Source organism: Oratosquilla oratoria, chromosome 33 (assembly GCF_046742065.1).
Source record: "Oratosquilla oratoria isolate Oo_2021 chromosome 33, ASM4674206v1, whole genome shotgun sequence".
Classification (NCBI taxonomy): domain Eukaryota; kingdom Metazoa; phylum Arthropoda; class Malacostraca; order Stomatopoda; family Squillidae; genus Oratosquilla; species Oratosquilla oratoria.
In genome coordinates, this window is record NC_134809.1 from 6,528,448 (window position 1) to 6,542,480 (window position 14,033).

The 14,033-nt window shown below is 38.2% G+C and overlaps 1 protein-coding gene across 6 annotated transcripts in view; it reads right to left on the reverse strand.

The window, feature by feature from the left end:
- Positions 1 to 14,033, reverse strand: part of LOC143017731 (DENN domain-containing protein 1A) — a 75,250-nt gene that overhangs the window by 28,810 nt on the left and 32,407 nt on the right. For 5 of the 6 annotated variants that reach the window (XM_076172520.1, XM_076172525.1, XM_076172523.1 and 2 more), the window contains 3 exons: positions 9,727 to 9,759; positions 8,325 to 8,442; positions 7,514 to 7,679 (listed from right to left, as the gene is read on the reverse strand). In XM_076172520.1, the coding sequence (XP_076028635.1) occupies positions 7,514 to 7,679; positions 8,325 to 8,442; positions 9,727 to 9,759 (317 nt within the window). The remainder of the gene's footprint in view (positions 1 to 7,513; positions 7,680 to 8,324; positions 8,443 to 9,726; positions 9,760 to 14,033) is intronic. The other variant, XM_076172521.1, reaches the window with a different exon arrangement.

The window sequence follows — 14,033 nt, forward strand, 5'->3', positions numbered from 1 at the left end:
GGAGATTTACTGGAGTAATGAGTTTGGTGGTCTATCTTGAAGAGTTTGTTTTATGATCTGAATATGTGGATGTTTTGTGTGTATAGATGGTATATTGTTGTATATATTTGTATAGAATAATGCTGTTTTTTTAATGTTCAGTTTATTGGGCTTATGTGATGTAATAAGATGGGTGAATGGGGTTGAAGTCTCTTGCATACAACTCTGTTCCTATTTTTTATATCTTATGGGGAAGATAGTAGTTTCTGGTTCCAGGTGTTCTATTGGGGTGGCTTCGATGTATCTTCTCACTGTAGGCACCAGTTCCATTTTTGAGTTTTTAGTGGTCTTTGTAGTTCATAGGCACTTATGTGTGAATGATACTTTGACACAGCTGAAGGGAATTTCTCCCCATCATCTCTTTTTCTGAACAAAGAGGGGGGACATCAATTAAGTGAAGTAGTCATACTGTAGATGTACTGTTTTACTGCACTGCTTCTGACCCATGGCAGTGGGCAGGATACAGGGGTGACCCGTCATCCATGAGGAGCTAAGATGAGAGGGAGGAAAGAGTGGTAGAGAGGAGTGGAATGGGTGGAAGTGGGTAAGTGCCTTTGACTTGGCTACCTTTCTTATAAGGGAGAAAAAGTTTTTGGTATATAGTTAGATAGATTATAGTTCTCCACGTTTGTCATTTGTTTTCCCATCTATTGTCTCTCTGTCTTTTTGTGCCTCTTTTTTTTTCTCTTTGATTTTCTCTTTTCTTGCTATTTACTCATTTTACATCTTTTAGTTGCAGTAGTTAATTTCTGTGTCTTATGGGTTTATACTTGTTTCTCTCTCTATCTCTCTCTCTCTATGCCTATAGTTAGAACTGTATTTCTTCCAACACCCTCTTCAAATGTATCTCTTCATGGCCTTCTGAATGGTCAGTGCTATCTCACTGCTCTGTTTATAGACTGAAATTAACCTATGGCAAAGTTCTACAAATCCTTTTCTATTTCCTCTGTGTAATGCTGCCAACTTGTTTTTTGTAGTTTTCTTATGTGTAGGTTTTAATTTTTTTTTTTTTTTTTTTTTTTCTCTTTGGTGATCTTTAATGGAAAGTGGTCTGGGGGAAGGGGGGAGACATGGGTGGTTTCCCATCTTCCCTATGTTTGGAGGGAAGGTGACCACATTGTTGATGTCTGAGGAAGTTGCGTGTTGTTGTTTGTTGTTGTTGTTGTTATTGTTGTTGTTGTTGTTGTTGTTGTTCCCTAGACTGTCTGTCCAAGCAGTCCGGTCTCCCCAAGGAATGCATTGGCTGGAATGGGGTTTTCCCACAAATCCTTTACAGTGTATGTTGTGTTGTTTTCATGTGGGATTGTGTATAATACAGTCTTCCATTATGTGTAGAATAGTATGGGATGAAGTGTTACATCCTGGGCAGTTGTCCACAATGTGGTCATCCAGGGGGAGGGTGTTTGTTCAGGCATTTTTTTGTTAGGAAGGGGAGTTGTAATATTTTGTTTCCTCTTTGGTTTCATGTTTTGAGGTGTACTTATACATAAAAAGCATAAATTAGTTTAAGAGAATAAAGAACATTTGAAGAATGAGAAACTTATTCATATCAAATAACTACCTTCAATTTTTCACAAACTATTATGGGGAAAAGATCATCAAAATATGTCCGACTAAACCAACCATATCAAGTATAAAATTACGAGAAAAAGAAGAAAAATTTAATTTTGATTTGTTCAGAATTTAGGAGTGCATTACAAAAAAGAAAAGAAAATAAATGAAAAGAAAAAGAGAGAGAAAGAATGGGGAACTTGTATGTCCAAATTCAGAGTTGTACTTAATACAGGTGATTATGACACTGTTAGAGCAACACAAGAAACTACCTACATGCAAGACATAAAAGGAGACATGAAGAATTACTCCAAATATGTGATGATGAACTATTTTGTGATGTATATAACTCATACATACATATACCAAGGCTTTTTCCCCCTTCCAAGGGAGGTAGCCAAAAAGGGAAAGGCATAAAAACACTCCCACCCATTTCATCCCTAAATACTCTCCACACCCCTCCCACCCTCCCTCTCATCTGAGCACCTCCTGGATGACGGGTCATCTTGCGACACTGCTTCTGACCCAGGGCGGTGGGCAGGGTGCAGGGATGACCCGTCATCCAGGAGGTGCTCAGATATATATAACTCAAGAAATATAAAAGAGTTTAAACTATTCATGCACAGTCCAATACTAGATAAGACCAGAGAAATAGTAAATGCCATCTGGAAGCGACACATAAATACAAAGGCCAAGCAATCCAGCGTATGCCAAATGCTTCATGACAACTTACAAAAAACAGAAAGCACGAGAGTATTCAGACAGAGGTCAAGAATTACAGAAATACAAAGAGATAGAGAAATGCAGAGATATAGAGACAGACAGACAGAGAATGAGAGAGAGAGAGAGAGAGAACAAGAGAGAGAGAGAGAGAGAGAGAGAGAGAGAGAGAGAGAGAGAGAGAGAGAGAGAGAGAGAGAGAGAGAGAGAGAGAGAGAGAGAGAGAGAGAGAACAAGAGAGAGAGAGAGAGAACAAGAGAGAGAGAGAGAGAGAGAGAGAGAGAGAGAGAGAGAGAGAGAACAAGTGAGGGAGAGAGGAGAGAGAGAGAGAGATCTACAGGCAAGAGCATAAATGGAAAGCCTGATATGCACAAACACAGAATATAAAGTTTACCTTTGAAAGCATACCTATGTAAGATGTTTAATCCTTCATGTATTTGGGAGGTACTATCAACTATGATGTAAGCATGGCTACAAAGACTGAAGAAATGGCGATGTAGCAGGGAAGAGAGAAAAACTGGTGACTGAGAAGACTTGTCATAGGTTTAAAGGTAATCGAGATTTGGCAAGGGCAGGAATAATATATAATTCTATCACAGGCAAGCAAAACATGGCGGACACTTAGAAGGTCTGTGGGCAGTGCGGGTGAAATAATGACCTGGAAAAAGTAACGGTGAGTACATAGAGATAGAGATAGGGGAAGAGGGTGGGAAATGAGAGAAAGAATAAGAGGGGGTTCAAATGCTAAAAAGGTATCATCAGGCAAGTGATGTCCTCATAGCTTTCTATTCTTATCATAAGAATTAATAGTTTTCTATTCTTATAATGAGTATGAAAGAAGTTTGATCTACAATACCCCAGAATTTGATTCCTTCCACTCACTAAAATATACATCTTGATTATATATAACCTGTTAATGGATTAATCAATCTTTTACCCCTCGTCTCTTTTGCAGAAAACCTGCAGCCATCAAGTTAATGGAAAAATGCTATGAAAGAGTTGTAAAAACTTCACTTTATCTGCATAGAAAAACACATATACCATGCAAAACCTAGAAAGGTATCATCCAATGTAAATATCATTATGTACAAAACCACCTCCAGCTGATGGCCCTGCTGTGGAAGAGATGCGCTTCACTGCACTGCTTTTTACAAGTTATAATTGGATGTGCTGTGTCTTGCGACACTGCTTCTGACCCAGGGCAGTGGACAAGATGCAGGGATGACCTGTCATCCAGGAGGTGCCAAGATAAGAGGGAGGGTAGAGGGTGGAGGGGAGTGGAGTGTATTGGGGATGGAATAGGTGGGAATGGTCTTTATGCATTTGTTTTTCTTGGCTACCTCCCTTGTAAGGGGGAAAGAGCCTTTGGTATATGTATGTACAAATGTGATATATGTGAACATTTGCGGAAACATTCACAGAGATATGGCCCTTGGCATCTATAAAAAAAAAATCATGGTTTTGTAATTATGGGAGACTTCCCCTAAAGCTCAATCCTATAATAAAAAAAATAAAAAAATAAAAAATTTGAAAAGGCACTATCAAATTTTACTTCTGGTAATTTTCTATACCCAAACATACTGGTAGTAACTTGCCCACTCTAGCCAGGAGGCAAATCAATAGGCTGTAAATCCTTGTCACATATGAAAATCTGACACCCATAACTCAATATTGCCTGCTACTAACTGCTACATTTATCTTTTTTTCCATCTGAGGCAATTCACATCCATAGCGAAGCCTATTCTGTGATGATATTGTTTTAAAGTTGGATGCTACTTTTAGTTCCCATTCACTTCTTCTTGTACGAGGGGTGATCAAAAAGTAATGACGGTGATACCATATATTTTCACGGTAAATCCAAATAGTGGCCTACATTCCTTCAAAGTACTCCCCTCCTGCCTCTATGCAACGTTCCATCCTCTTTCGCCACTTCATGAAGCACTCACGGTACTCAGAAGCCGATATACCTCGTAGCTCTGAATTGACTGCTCGCGCCAGATCTTGGATGCGATGAAACAGCTTCCCTGCGATATCACCCTTGATCTTTGGAAACAACCAAAAATCACAGGGAGCAAGGTCAGGCGAGTAGGGTGGGTGGGGGAGAAGTGTGATCCCCTGCTGCTCCAGGAACTGCACAGTGAGGCGAGCTTTGTGGGGGGCAGCATTGTCATGGTGCAGCAAAAGGCGCGATCGGCGACGGGTTGGTGTAGTCTTGGCCTGATATTCCAGGACTCAAGGAAGGACGTGATCAGTGTAGTACTGGGCTGTGATAGTACACTGTTGAGGCATTACATCCACACACATTGGTCCTTGTGAATTGAAGAAGATGGTGAAAAGGCGCTTCCTGCTGCGAAATCCTTCCTTCAGAATCTGAGGTCGAGGTTCTTCATCACTCAACCACACCATGTTAGACTGCTTGTCTCTGGTGGTGAAGAAAGAAATCCAACACTCATCTCCGGTAGCTACATCTGAGAACCGTTTCGGACCATTTGGCTCGAATTCAGCCAGCCATAGACGACAAATCCGCACCCGTTCGCTCTTCTGCTCTTCCGTAAGCAAATGAGGTATCCATCGAGCACACTTCTTCCTCAGCCCTAAGTGTTCATGCACGATGTCATGTGCGCTCCCATAACTGACACCGAGCTCCAAGGATAAGAATCGAAGAGTAACAGTTGGATCTTCGTCAATGATGGCCCGCGCACGGACCGTCATTGCTTCGGTCACGGATGTCCGAGGTTGGCCAGGACGATGATCATCTTCTAGCTGCAATTTTCCGGCTGCGAAAGCTCGAATCCAGCGGGAAACAGTTTCCAGTGATGGAGTAGACTCGGGAAAAACTTGCAACAATTCCTCTCTGATCTCTGTTGCTTTTTTCCCGAGTTTCCACCTTGTAAAGGTGTAGAATCTGCAGCCTTCTTTCGAAAAATCCATGTTTCCGGTTAGAGAGGCAAACCAACAATGACGCAATCGCACAGCGCAACAATAAAATGTAAGCTAGACAAACAGCGACAAGCTCAAACATTTAACAACAGGCAACACTTGCTGCCCCTTGCTCCCCGCCCCCCCAACACTTATAGTCTCTCAGCTACGAGTCCGACTGTCATTACTTTCTGATCACCCCTGGTACTGACTTGTTTTCTTCTCTTTTTTTCATACTATTTCCTCAGTTTCTGATGTGTAACACTGAAGAAAAAATCACTTCTCTTGTTCCATCCTTTAATTCTTCCTTTCCTTGGCTACACTAACAAACTCCCTTATCTTTGTTCTTTCTACCTTAGCTGTATCTTTCTGGGTCAATATTCTTAAACTTGTCCTTACCTACTAATTTCCCTGTCCTACTGATTTTATTTCCTTCACTGTGGCTTGTAACCTGAACTTAATTTCCCACCCTCTTGGTATTTACCAAACCTAGTGCACATCTCATCATGTGTACTACAATTACTTCCAATGACTGATACAGTTTTGCATAAAAAAGTTCACAAGAATAGCTTTCATTAAAAGAAAAGATTCAAATCATTCAACCTTTCTGGAGTCACTGAGGGCTCTTTGAGATTAAAGAAATGAAGACATTAAGTACTACTTCTATCAATATATCATGGTTTTTTTTCCCCCTTACATAGGAGGTAGCCAAGTCAAAAGGCATGTACCCACTTTCACCCATTTCACTTCTATCCATCTTTCCCCCTCTCATCTTAGCTCCTCATGGATGAGAGATCATCCATGTATCTCACCCAGTGCCCCTGGGTCAGAAGCACCACAGCAAGACACAGCACATTCACAGCAAGGCCATTTCACTTAATCAGTTACGCCCCCCCCCCGCCTCTCTGTCCCATCATGCAGAAAAAAAAAGAAGACAGTCATTTGGGCTGCGTTAAAATATCATTCATACATAACCACTCCCTACCCCCTCCCTTCCTTACATCACAGTATCATCTATACACCATTTCCCACTCACCCCTATATCCTGCCTCTCCCTTCCTTGCTCAACAGACATTCACCTCTAGCTCAACACCCCTTTCAGCCCTTCCATCCATCTCATCCTTGGTTGTCCCTTCAAATTTACTCCCTCCACCTCTGCCTACTGTGCCATAAAAAATCAAAAAGCATTAACTCCAAAATCCTTGTTTTGAGAAAAACAATGGTAAAGGTATGAATGCTCACTGCTTTTTTGCTATTTATATCTGCATCTTGTAGTTTTGCAAACCTGAGGATTGACATTAGAACTGTTGCTTTATGACATTAGATTCCCACAAAATATTAAGCAAATAGCCAATTTTATTGCTTTATAACAACATAGAAAACACATGAAGTTAATGCAGTCTGCCTATTGAGATCCCAATATATTGGTAAGACAGGATTAACCCACCTTAAGAATAAGGTTCATCTCTTTCTGCTGATTCCAGATACCAAAATAGCAAAAAATCACATTTTTGAAGTTCATGTGTTCCATCTTTTTATGACAGTGCTGTACTACTACCCCTGTACTATATACATACATATACAAATGGCATTTCCCAAACTTACAAGGGAGGTAGCCAAAATCAAGGCATAATTCCACTCCTACCCATTTCATTCCCACCCATTCCACCCCCATAACCCCTCCTTCCTTCCCTCATCTTAGCTCCTCCTGGATGACAGGTCATCCCATTTCCCTGGGTCAGAAAGCAATGCAGCAATAGCACATCCACAACAAGGCCTCTTCATTTAATTGGTAACCCCCCTCTCCATTCCCTCATGCAGTAACATTGAAGACAAGGAGAAATTCCTTTTGGGCTGCATCAAAAAAACACATAACCACTCCCTAACCCCTACCCACCCACTGTATTACTTACAAATGAAAAAATAAATAAACAAAAACTGGCTAAAAAACAAGAACTAACATTTTTTACTATATTAGAAAGGATTACTAAGTGCATCTAAACACAGATATCTGATTAACGTTCCATAGATTGCTGACACAAAAAAGGTTGATTAGAATATTTGAACATAAGCAACAACTAGAGATTAAGTGCTAGGAAAATAATCAAAACATCACCTCACAATAACCTCCAGATATTTACCAATAAAACATATAAGAATGAGACAAACTTTTAACTTCCGTTTGTTAACCACCCTTCATTCAAAAACCTAAATAACAGCATATTATGAACTCTAAGTGACTGGGTTATGCAAAATCTGGAAACCATAAGCAATGAAATCTTACCCTGGCAAGACTCCCGTGTCTTCTCTGATGTTGATTTGTGAAGCACGTTTATAGGTTGTTTTGGCAGTTATTGCCACACCAGGTCCCATTGTTCTTGGTCTTCGTTTCGCTGATAACACAGGTGAAGATGGGGCAGACCTTGGCTTTGGCACCACGTAGTTCTCTCCTGTTGGAATATTTTTCAAATTATAAATTCTAACTAGAACTCCGTAAGTGTAAAATAAAAATAATTTTCACCTTAAAAAATACTTTTATTGAATGTTTATACATATAATTCAGTTAAAATTTTACATAGCATAACACAATGAAGCAATCATTACACTTTACTAGAAAATTTATCAATTGCAAAAAAATAGGGGAAAGCATAAGAGATTACAGAATAAAGAGGGTGCAAGCAAAATACAGGGTGAGAAGAAAGACGACTATGGTGAGGTAGGTGTTTGATGGAAAACTTAAAAAAGAATGAAAAGATATTTTGGAAGGAGGGAGTGGGAAGGTAAGTTGGATAGAGGAAATACAGTAAAGGGTGCAAATAACCACATAATAATGGAAGTGAAGGAAGAAAAGGAAAGATGGGAAGAGTATTTAAGGTACCTGTTGGATGCAAAGGAGGATACGGAGAATCCTAAAGAGACACTTATGATGTAGACAAATGTAACACTATCATGATATGTCAATGAACATCTACTGTCTTGCATGAAATGTAAACAATGAAGCTAAATTAAAAGAGGTTTCTATGAGTAAAGTGAAAACAATACCAATGACTTCGAGATCATCCCGAACATAAGGTTCTGGTTTGTGCCTTTCTTACCATTTGTCTCCCACGTCGTCGTTCCTTCTTTTGGTATTTGTAAATCTCGTATTTTCCCCCGTAAATCTTTGTATGTTTGACGGCTCTTCTCCTTCACCTGCTTACCACCTTTTGTAACCTAAGCACAACCACACTTTATATTAGCTTCAAATGAATGATTATTAGAAATATTCAATTTACAAATTAAAAATTTTCTTTAAAAAAAGTAACTTGTCCTAGTAAAAGAATGATATTTGAATTAATCAAAACATAGGTTTTAGTTCATTCAACCAAATACATGACCTAATATCTACAACTTATCTATCTAAACCCTTTCAGTGCTATGAACAAATGAAGCATTATGTTGATAAGCCACCCTCAGGATGTATTTGTCATATTTCCTTTACCTTAACAATAAATGTATAAATTCACATAAAATATAAACAATAGATCATACAACAAGAGTGCCCATATATCTACAAAAGTATATGATTATACAAATGACATTACCAAAACTGTTAGCTTCTTATAAAGAAGAGCATTTATATGCAATAGAGTGAGTCAAGGAATATGCATATACATCATACATACATATTCTTAAAAACCCTTTCCCCCTTTTAAGTGGGGTGGCCAGCCAAGGAATGCACTCACTCTTCACCCATCCACACCCTTTTGTTGTCCCATCTATCTTAGCTCCTTATGGATGAAAGGCCATCTCTGCTCTGTTTCTGCTGCCCAGATCAGAAGCAATGCAATAGGTTTTATATATGAAGTGTGTTAGAACTTATTTGTATTCTAATACACACAATGAACAAATAAAACTTTTTAAACCACTCCTCACATCTCAGCACCCCAGGGGTGAAGGGTCGCCATCCTCCCCCAAATTGGTTGGATTAGAACCAATGCAGTAAGGCATAGCTCTTCAAAAGCAGGGTCTGATAGCCAGAGCTGTTTTTTTTTTCATAGGGTGACTTCTCTCTCCCTCCTCATCCACTCAAAACAAATCATGGAGCAAATAAGAACATCCTTTTGAACCATATAATCCCTCTGTCCATTTCACAATCTCACTGCACTCCTATGTTTTGCAATCTTCTTCCCAGCTTACATAATTTGTACAATTTTTTATGTGAAGTGACATCTTTTATCAGTATATTTTTTTCTGCATTTTGGGAGCCCTGCTCAGGTGGCAAATGTGCCAATACTGATATAGCACTGAAAGGGTTATCCATAGTAAACAAACTTCAGCTCTCAAAAGTCAGTTCTCATTCAAGTGTCATATACTTTCTATTTGTACTGGCCAGTTAATGACTGATACCTTCTAAATAGGAATTTTCTTGTATTCTTAAAACCATGATTACCAAAGTCATCAATGATGAAAACACTTAACACTAAATTATAATTTCATCTTAGTGTCATTACTTACACTTTTAACTGCAGATTTGACAGCAGGATTTGTCTGCAATGTGAAGGCCAATGTTATGCAAAGCATTTAATCAACCAATGTGAAGTGTAGATTTACATGCAAAAAGATAAAAGCATATATACATCACACACTTGCTTATATATAAAGTACATTGATGTATATATCTTACTACTGCACTATTTGTTTTTTTCTAGATTAGTTTCTTTCTGTTGTCCAAATCCTCTGCTACTAACTATTGAGTATATTTAGCTTCTAATCTGCCTTAACTATGAGGTCTTTTGTGTGGGTGATGAAGATCATTATGTGTCATATAAGTAAACAAAGAAAATCAATAGACAGTACAAAACAAAGCCTTAAGAATAATAACTTGCTGCACATTCCTAAACCATAATCTTTCCCATACAGCAGCACATGAGAATGACTGGAAAAGCCTTCGAACCCACTCATCCATCATATCACATCATAAAGGCACAGATTACAGAACAGAACAAGAAACCAATCCCAGCAGCATACTATTCAAGAGCTTCAACCCTAGTATCCCACAACATATCTATTTACAAATACATCCACACACAGATCACAAACTCTTCTAACTAGACCAAGAAAATCAAATGTTTCTCCAAGCATTCCCCTGAATACTAATAGAGCACTGAAAGAAGAAATCACATCCAAGACACAAGTGCCATTAGCATTCAGGCAACAAGGTCATCTTCTAACAGTAAAGTTTCAACACAGCTTTTGCCAGGCACTAAACACCAAATATCCCAGATGAAATCATCAACAATTAGACAAAGATCACCTCATAGTACACTTACACATTCACTCCTTCCAGATACAAAGAATCTTTATTGAGTTACTTATGGGTTGACCTGGTGACTGTGACTGGCTTCTTGGAAGACTGAACCAAGACAATGAAATGATTGACTGATTGGTGAGTGGGATAAAAGAGGAACAGAGGAAATAATTTGGGAGAAGTTGTATAAGTTTAAGAGTGGAGGAGGACATGCAAATTAAGATCTTGTAGTAAGAAAGGTGTGTGAGAAGTATTAAGTAAAAAGTAAGGATGTTTTTTGTGGCTTTGAGGAACGCATAATTAGGAGCTTCATGGAGTGTATTATAAATATACAGAAAAAAGGAGAGTCGGTTTAAGTGGTCTAAAGTTTTTACATGGGTAGTAGGGTATGTGTGAGGGTCAGAAATGGAATGAGTATTTACCTAATAAAATCTATTTATCTATAGTATGAAATACAAGAAAAGTGCTTGTGGGATTCTATCTCTTTATCATGACTAATTTTCAATTCATTTGTAGTTTCAGTTTGGGAAATATCATCTTCTAAGCTATTCCATCTGAAGCATCTGGACAGAAAATGTTTTTCTGACATCTTTTAAACAAGCTGTTTTCAATTTGTTCCTGTGACCTCATTACACCCTCCTCTCTAAAATCAAGATATCTGAGTCCTTTTTGCCAACTCCCTTAAATAACCTGAACATTGATGTCACCCCTTTCTCTTCTTTCTTTTAATGATGGTAGATCCAATTTCTCTAGTCTCTCCTCCAGTGGTTTATCTGCAAGACTAGGAACCAGTCTGGCTTCAGTATTTTGTATTCCCTCAAACTTGTTTATACATTTCACTTTCTGCATAGACCACAACACTAAAGCATATTCTAATCTATGATTCATCAAGCATTCCTTTATTTTTTCGTCATCTTGTCTGTGTAGTTAATAGTTTGAGGTGAATGTAAGGCTGCATCAAGGTTGAGTAATGTCTGTCATTTGGCATATTGTTCTGTATCAATGCTCCCATATCTTTCACTTTTGGATTTGTAAGAGATTTAGCTTCCAAGGGAACAGTTAAAAGATAGTCTTTTTGAGCTATTGCCCATTTTCAATAATTTGCATTTTTTGGTACCAAAATTAATTTTCTACTCTTGGTTCCATGCGAATATAGTGTCCAAATGTTTTTTGCAATAGCTGAGTCCTCATTTTTCACTCTTCTTATGATGTTCGCATCATCTACAAATACATTTGCATAGCTGTTGTACCTTCCATTATTTCATTAACATTATAGGTGCTCACACTGAACCTTGTGGAACTCCACTGGTCGGTGTTCTCCATCCTGACATATCATCATTAGCTACTGTCCTTATGTGCCTCCCCTTCAGAAAACCTTTCATCCATTCAAGTAGTTTATTTCTTTGTCCCCCAATATGCTCCAGTTTCTATATAAGACAACTTTGAGGTACTTCATCAAAAACCTTCTCTTAATCAGCACTCCCTTGCTTGCAGTACATCAATCACTGAAGCCAAAGTGAGTGACCATCAAAATTTTTATCTTTTCCAAGATATAGACCCATCATTTTCTTACAAACTTCTCACAGTGATGGCCAATGATACTGGCCTATAATTCAGTGGTGTCTCTTTACTTCCACTTATAAATTGGTACCACATTAGCCTTTTTCTAATTATGAGGCACTATTCTTTCTTTTAATAAACACACAATAAGATTATGAAACTTGCCCATCAGTTGTTCCCTACCTTCTTTAAGTATCCACTCCTGAGATTGTGTCAGGTCTTGAAGCTTGTCTCACATCCAATGATCCCAAAAGACTCAGTACTTTTACATTTATATTTTCTAAATTCTAAGAAAAAAAAAAATTATTGCTCATCTCACCTTCCTCTAAAAAACTGTTTTTCTTTGTGAAGACTGACTGGATAATTTTATTCATTATTTCTGCCTGAGCAAGCTGAAGTCTCTTACAAAAACCTTACCACCCACTAACGCATGGTAATTTCTTCCCTGTGCCCCAATTTATCAATGATAAATCTGTAAAACAGTTTTGCTTCTTCTTTGAATTTACCTATGATACAAATTTCAAAATTTCTTTCTACATCCTTTTAGGTTCTTGTATAGTCATTTCTTGCTCATTTGTAAACTAGAATTTGTTTTACTAGTCCTTCTTTTGTTTCCCATGGTCCTCACTTTAGATACTCATATGAACTTAAGTCCACACATCAAAGATATGACAATGAAAAATTAACAAGAAAATAAACCTATTAAAATCAATTGAAAGCACAGGCTTTGGACAACAGATGGAAACTCTAATTACTGTCTAAAAAAAATTCATAAGAACTACACTCAACTATGCTTCCCCAGCATGGTTCCCAACAATCAGCAAAACAGACACTTTAGAAACTATACAAAATCAAGCACTGAGAGTAATAACAAGATGCACCAAAACCACTTCAAGACACCTGCACACACACACCAAAAATTTTCCCTGTAGAATATATAAAAATGATAGGTATACAGCTTTATAAAAGAGCACTGAACACCACTCACCCATTTCATTTATCACATAAGCACTACCCACTGAATATAACAAAAAATCACCAGCAGTTTACTATTCAAACATATACAGCCTGCCATCTGTACCACATAATACGCCCACTCAAAAACACAATCACGTCCACATCACAGAAAAAAAAAAATCTTCAAGACAAACCATCAGACTCATAACTTCAACCCCCCCCCCAAAAAAAAGACATAAAAAAAACCTTCTCAAGAGAGATAAGAATCACACAGACATACTTGTATACTGGACACCACCCAGCTCTAAGACAGTACCAACACAGAATAGAACTGCTCATAAAAGACACTGAACACATCCCACACTGCCCCACACTAACAATCCCTAAACAACAACACAATACTTCTTCTCTGAGTGACCACTGGGCTTGCCTGGTGGCTGTTGCTGATTATATGGGAGCTGTGGATCTCCTGCAATAGAGACCTGAGACAAGAGACTGATTCATTCATTCATTTCCCCCAAGCCACATCCCCAGCTTTTTTTTTTAGCTATCTCACATCTTTTATTAAACCAATCTAGTTTCCACTTCTTCCTTCCATTAATCTTCAGCACATGTTTGTTCAGTCCCAAGTTATAATTATAAAGAAAGATTTCCCATTTCCTCATAGTTCCAGAGATATTCATGAACTATTGCTTCCACGAATTTCTCCAAGCCTGATAAATCTGCCTTTCCAATAAAGTGTACCTTGCCTGTATAATTTATTCTTTGGCTCTATTCTACCCTCTGCCAACTGAAATTCAATTGTTACATGGTCACTTATTCCTACAGGGTAAAGGTATTTCAGAGCAAAAGATGTCTAACTCTTCAGTAAAAAATAAGTCTAACTTTGCGGGAGTGTCATCCCCACTTATGTTCATTCTTATGTTTTTATGTAACATTAGGTCATTGTGCTTTCCACTGCCATATTTAACATGGGATCTGTCATGACACTTATTTA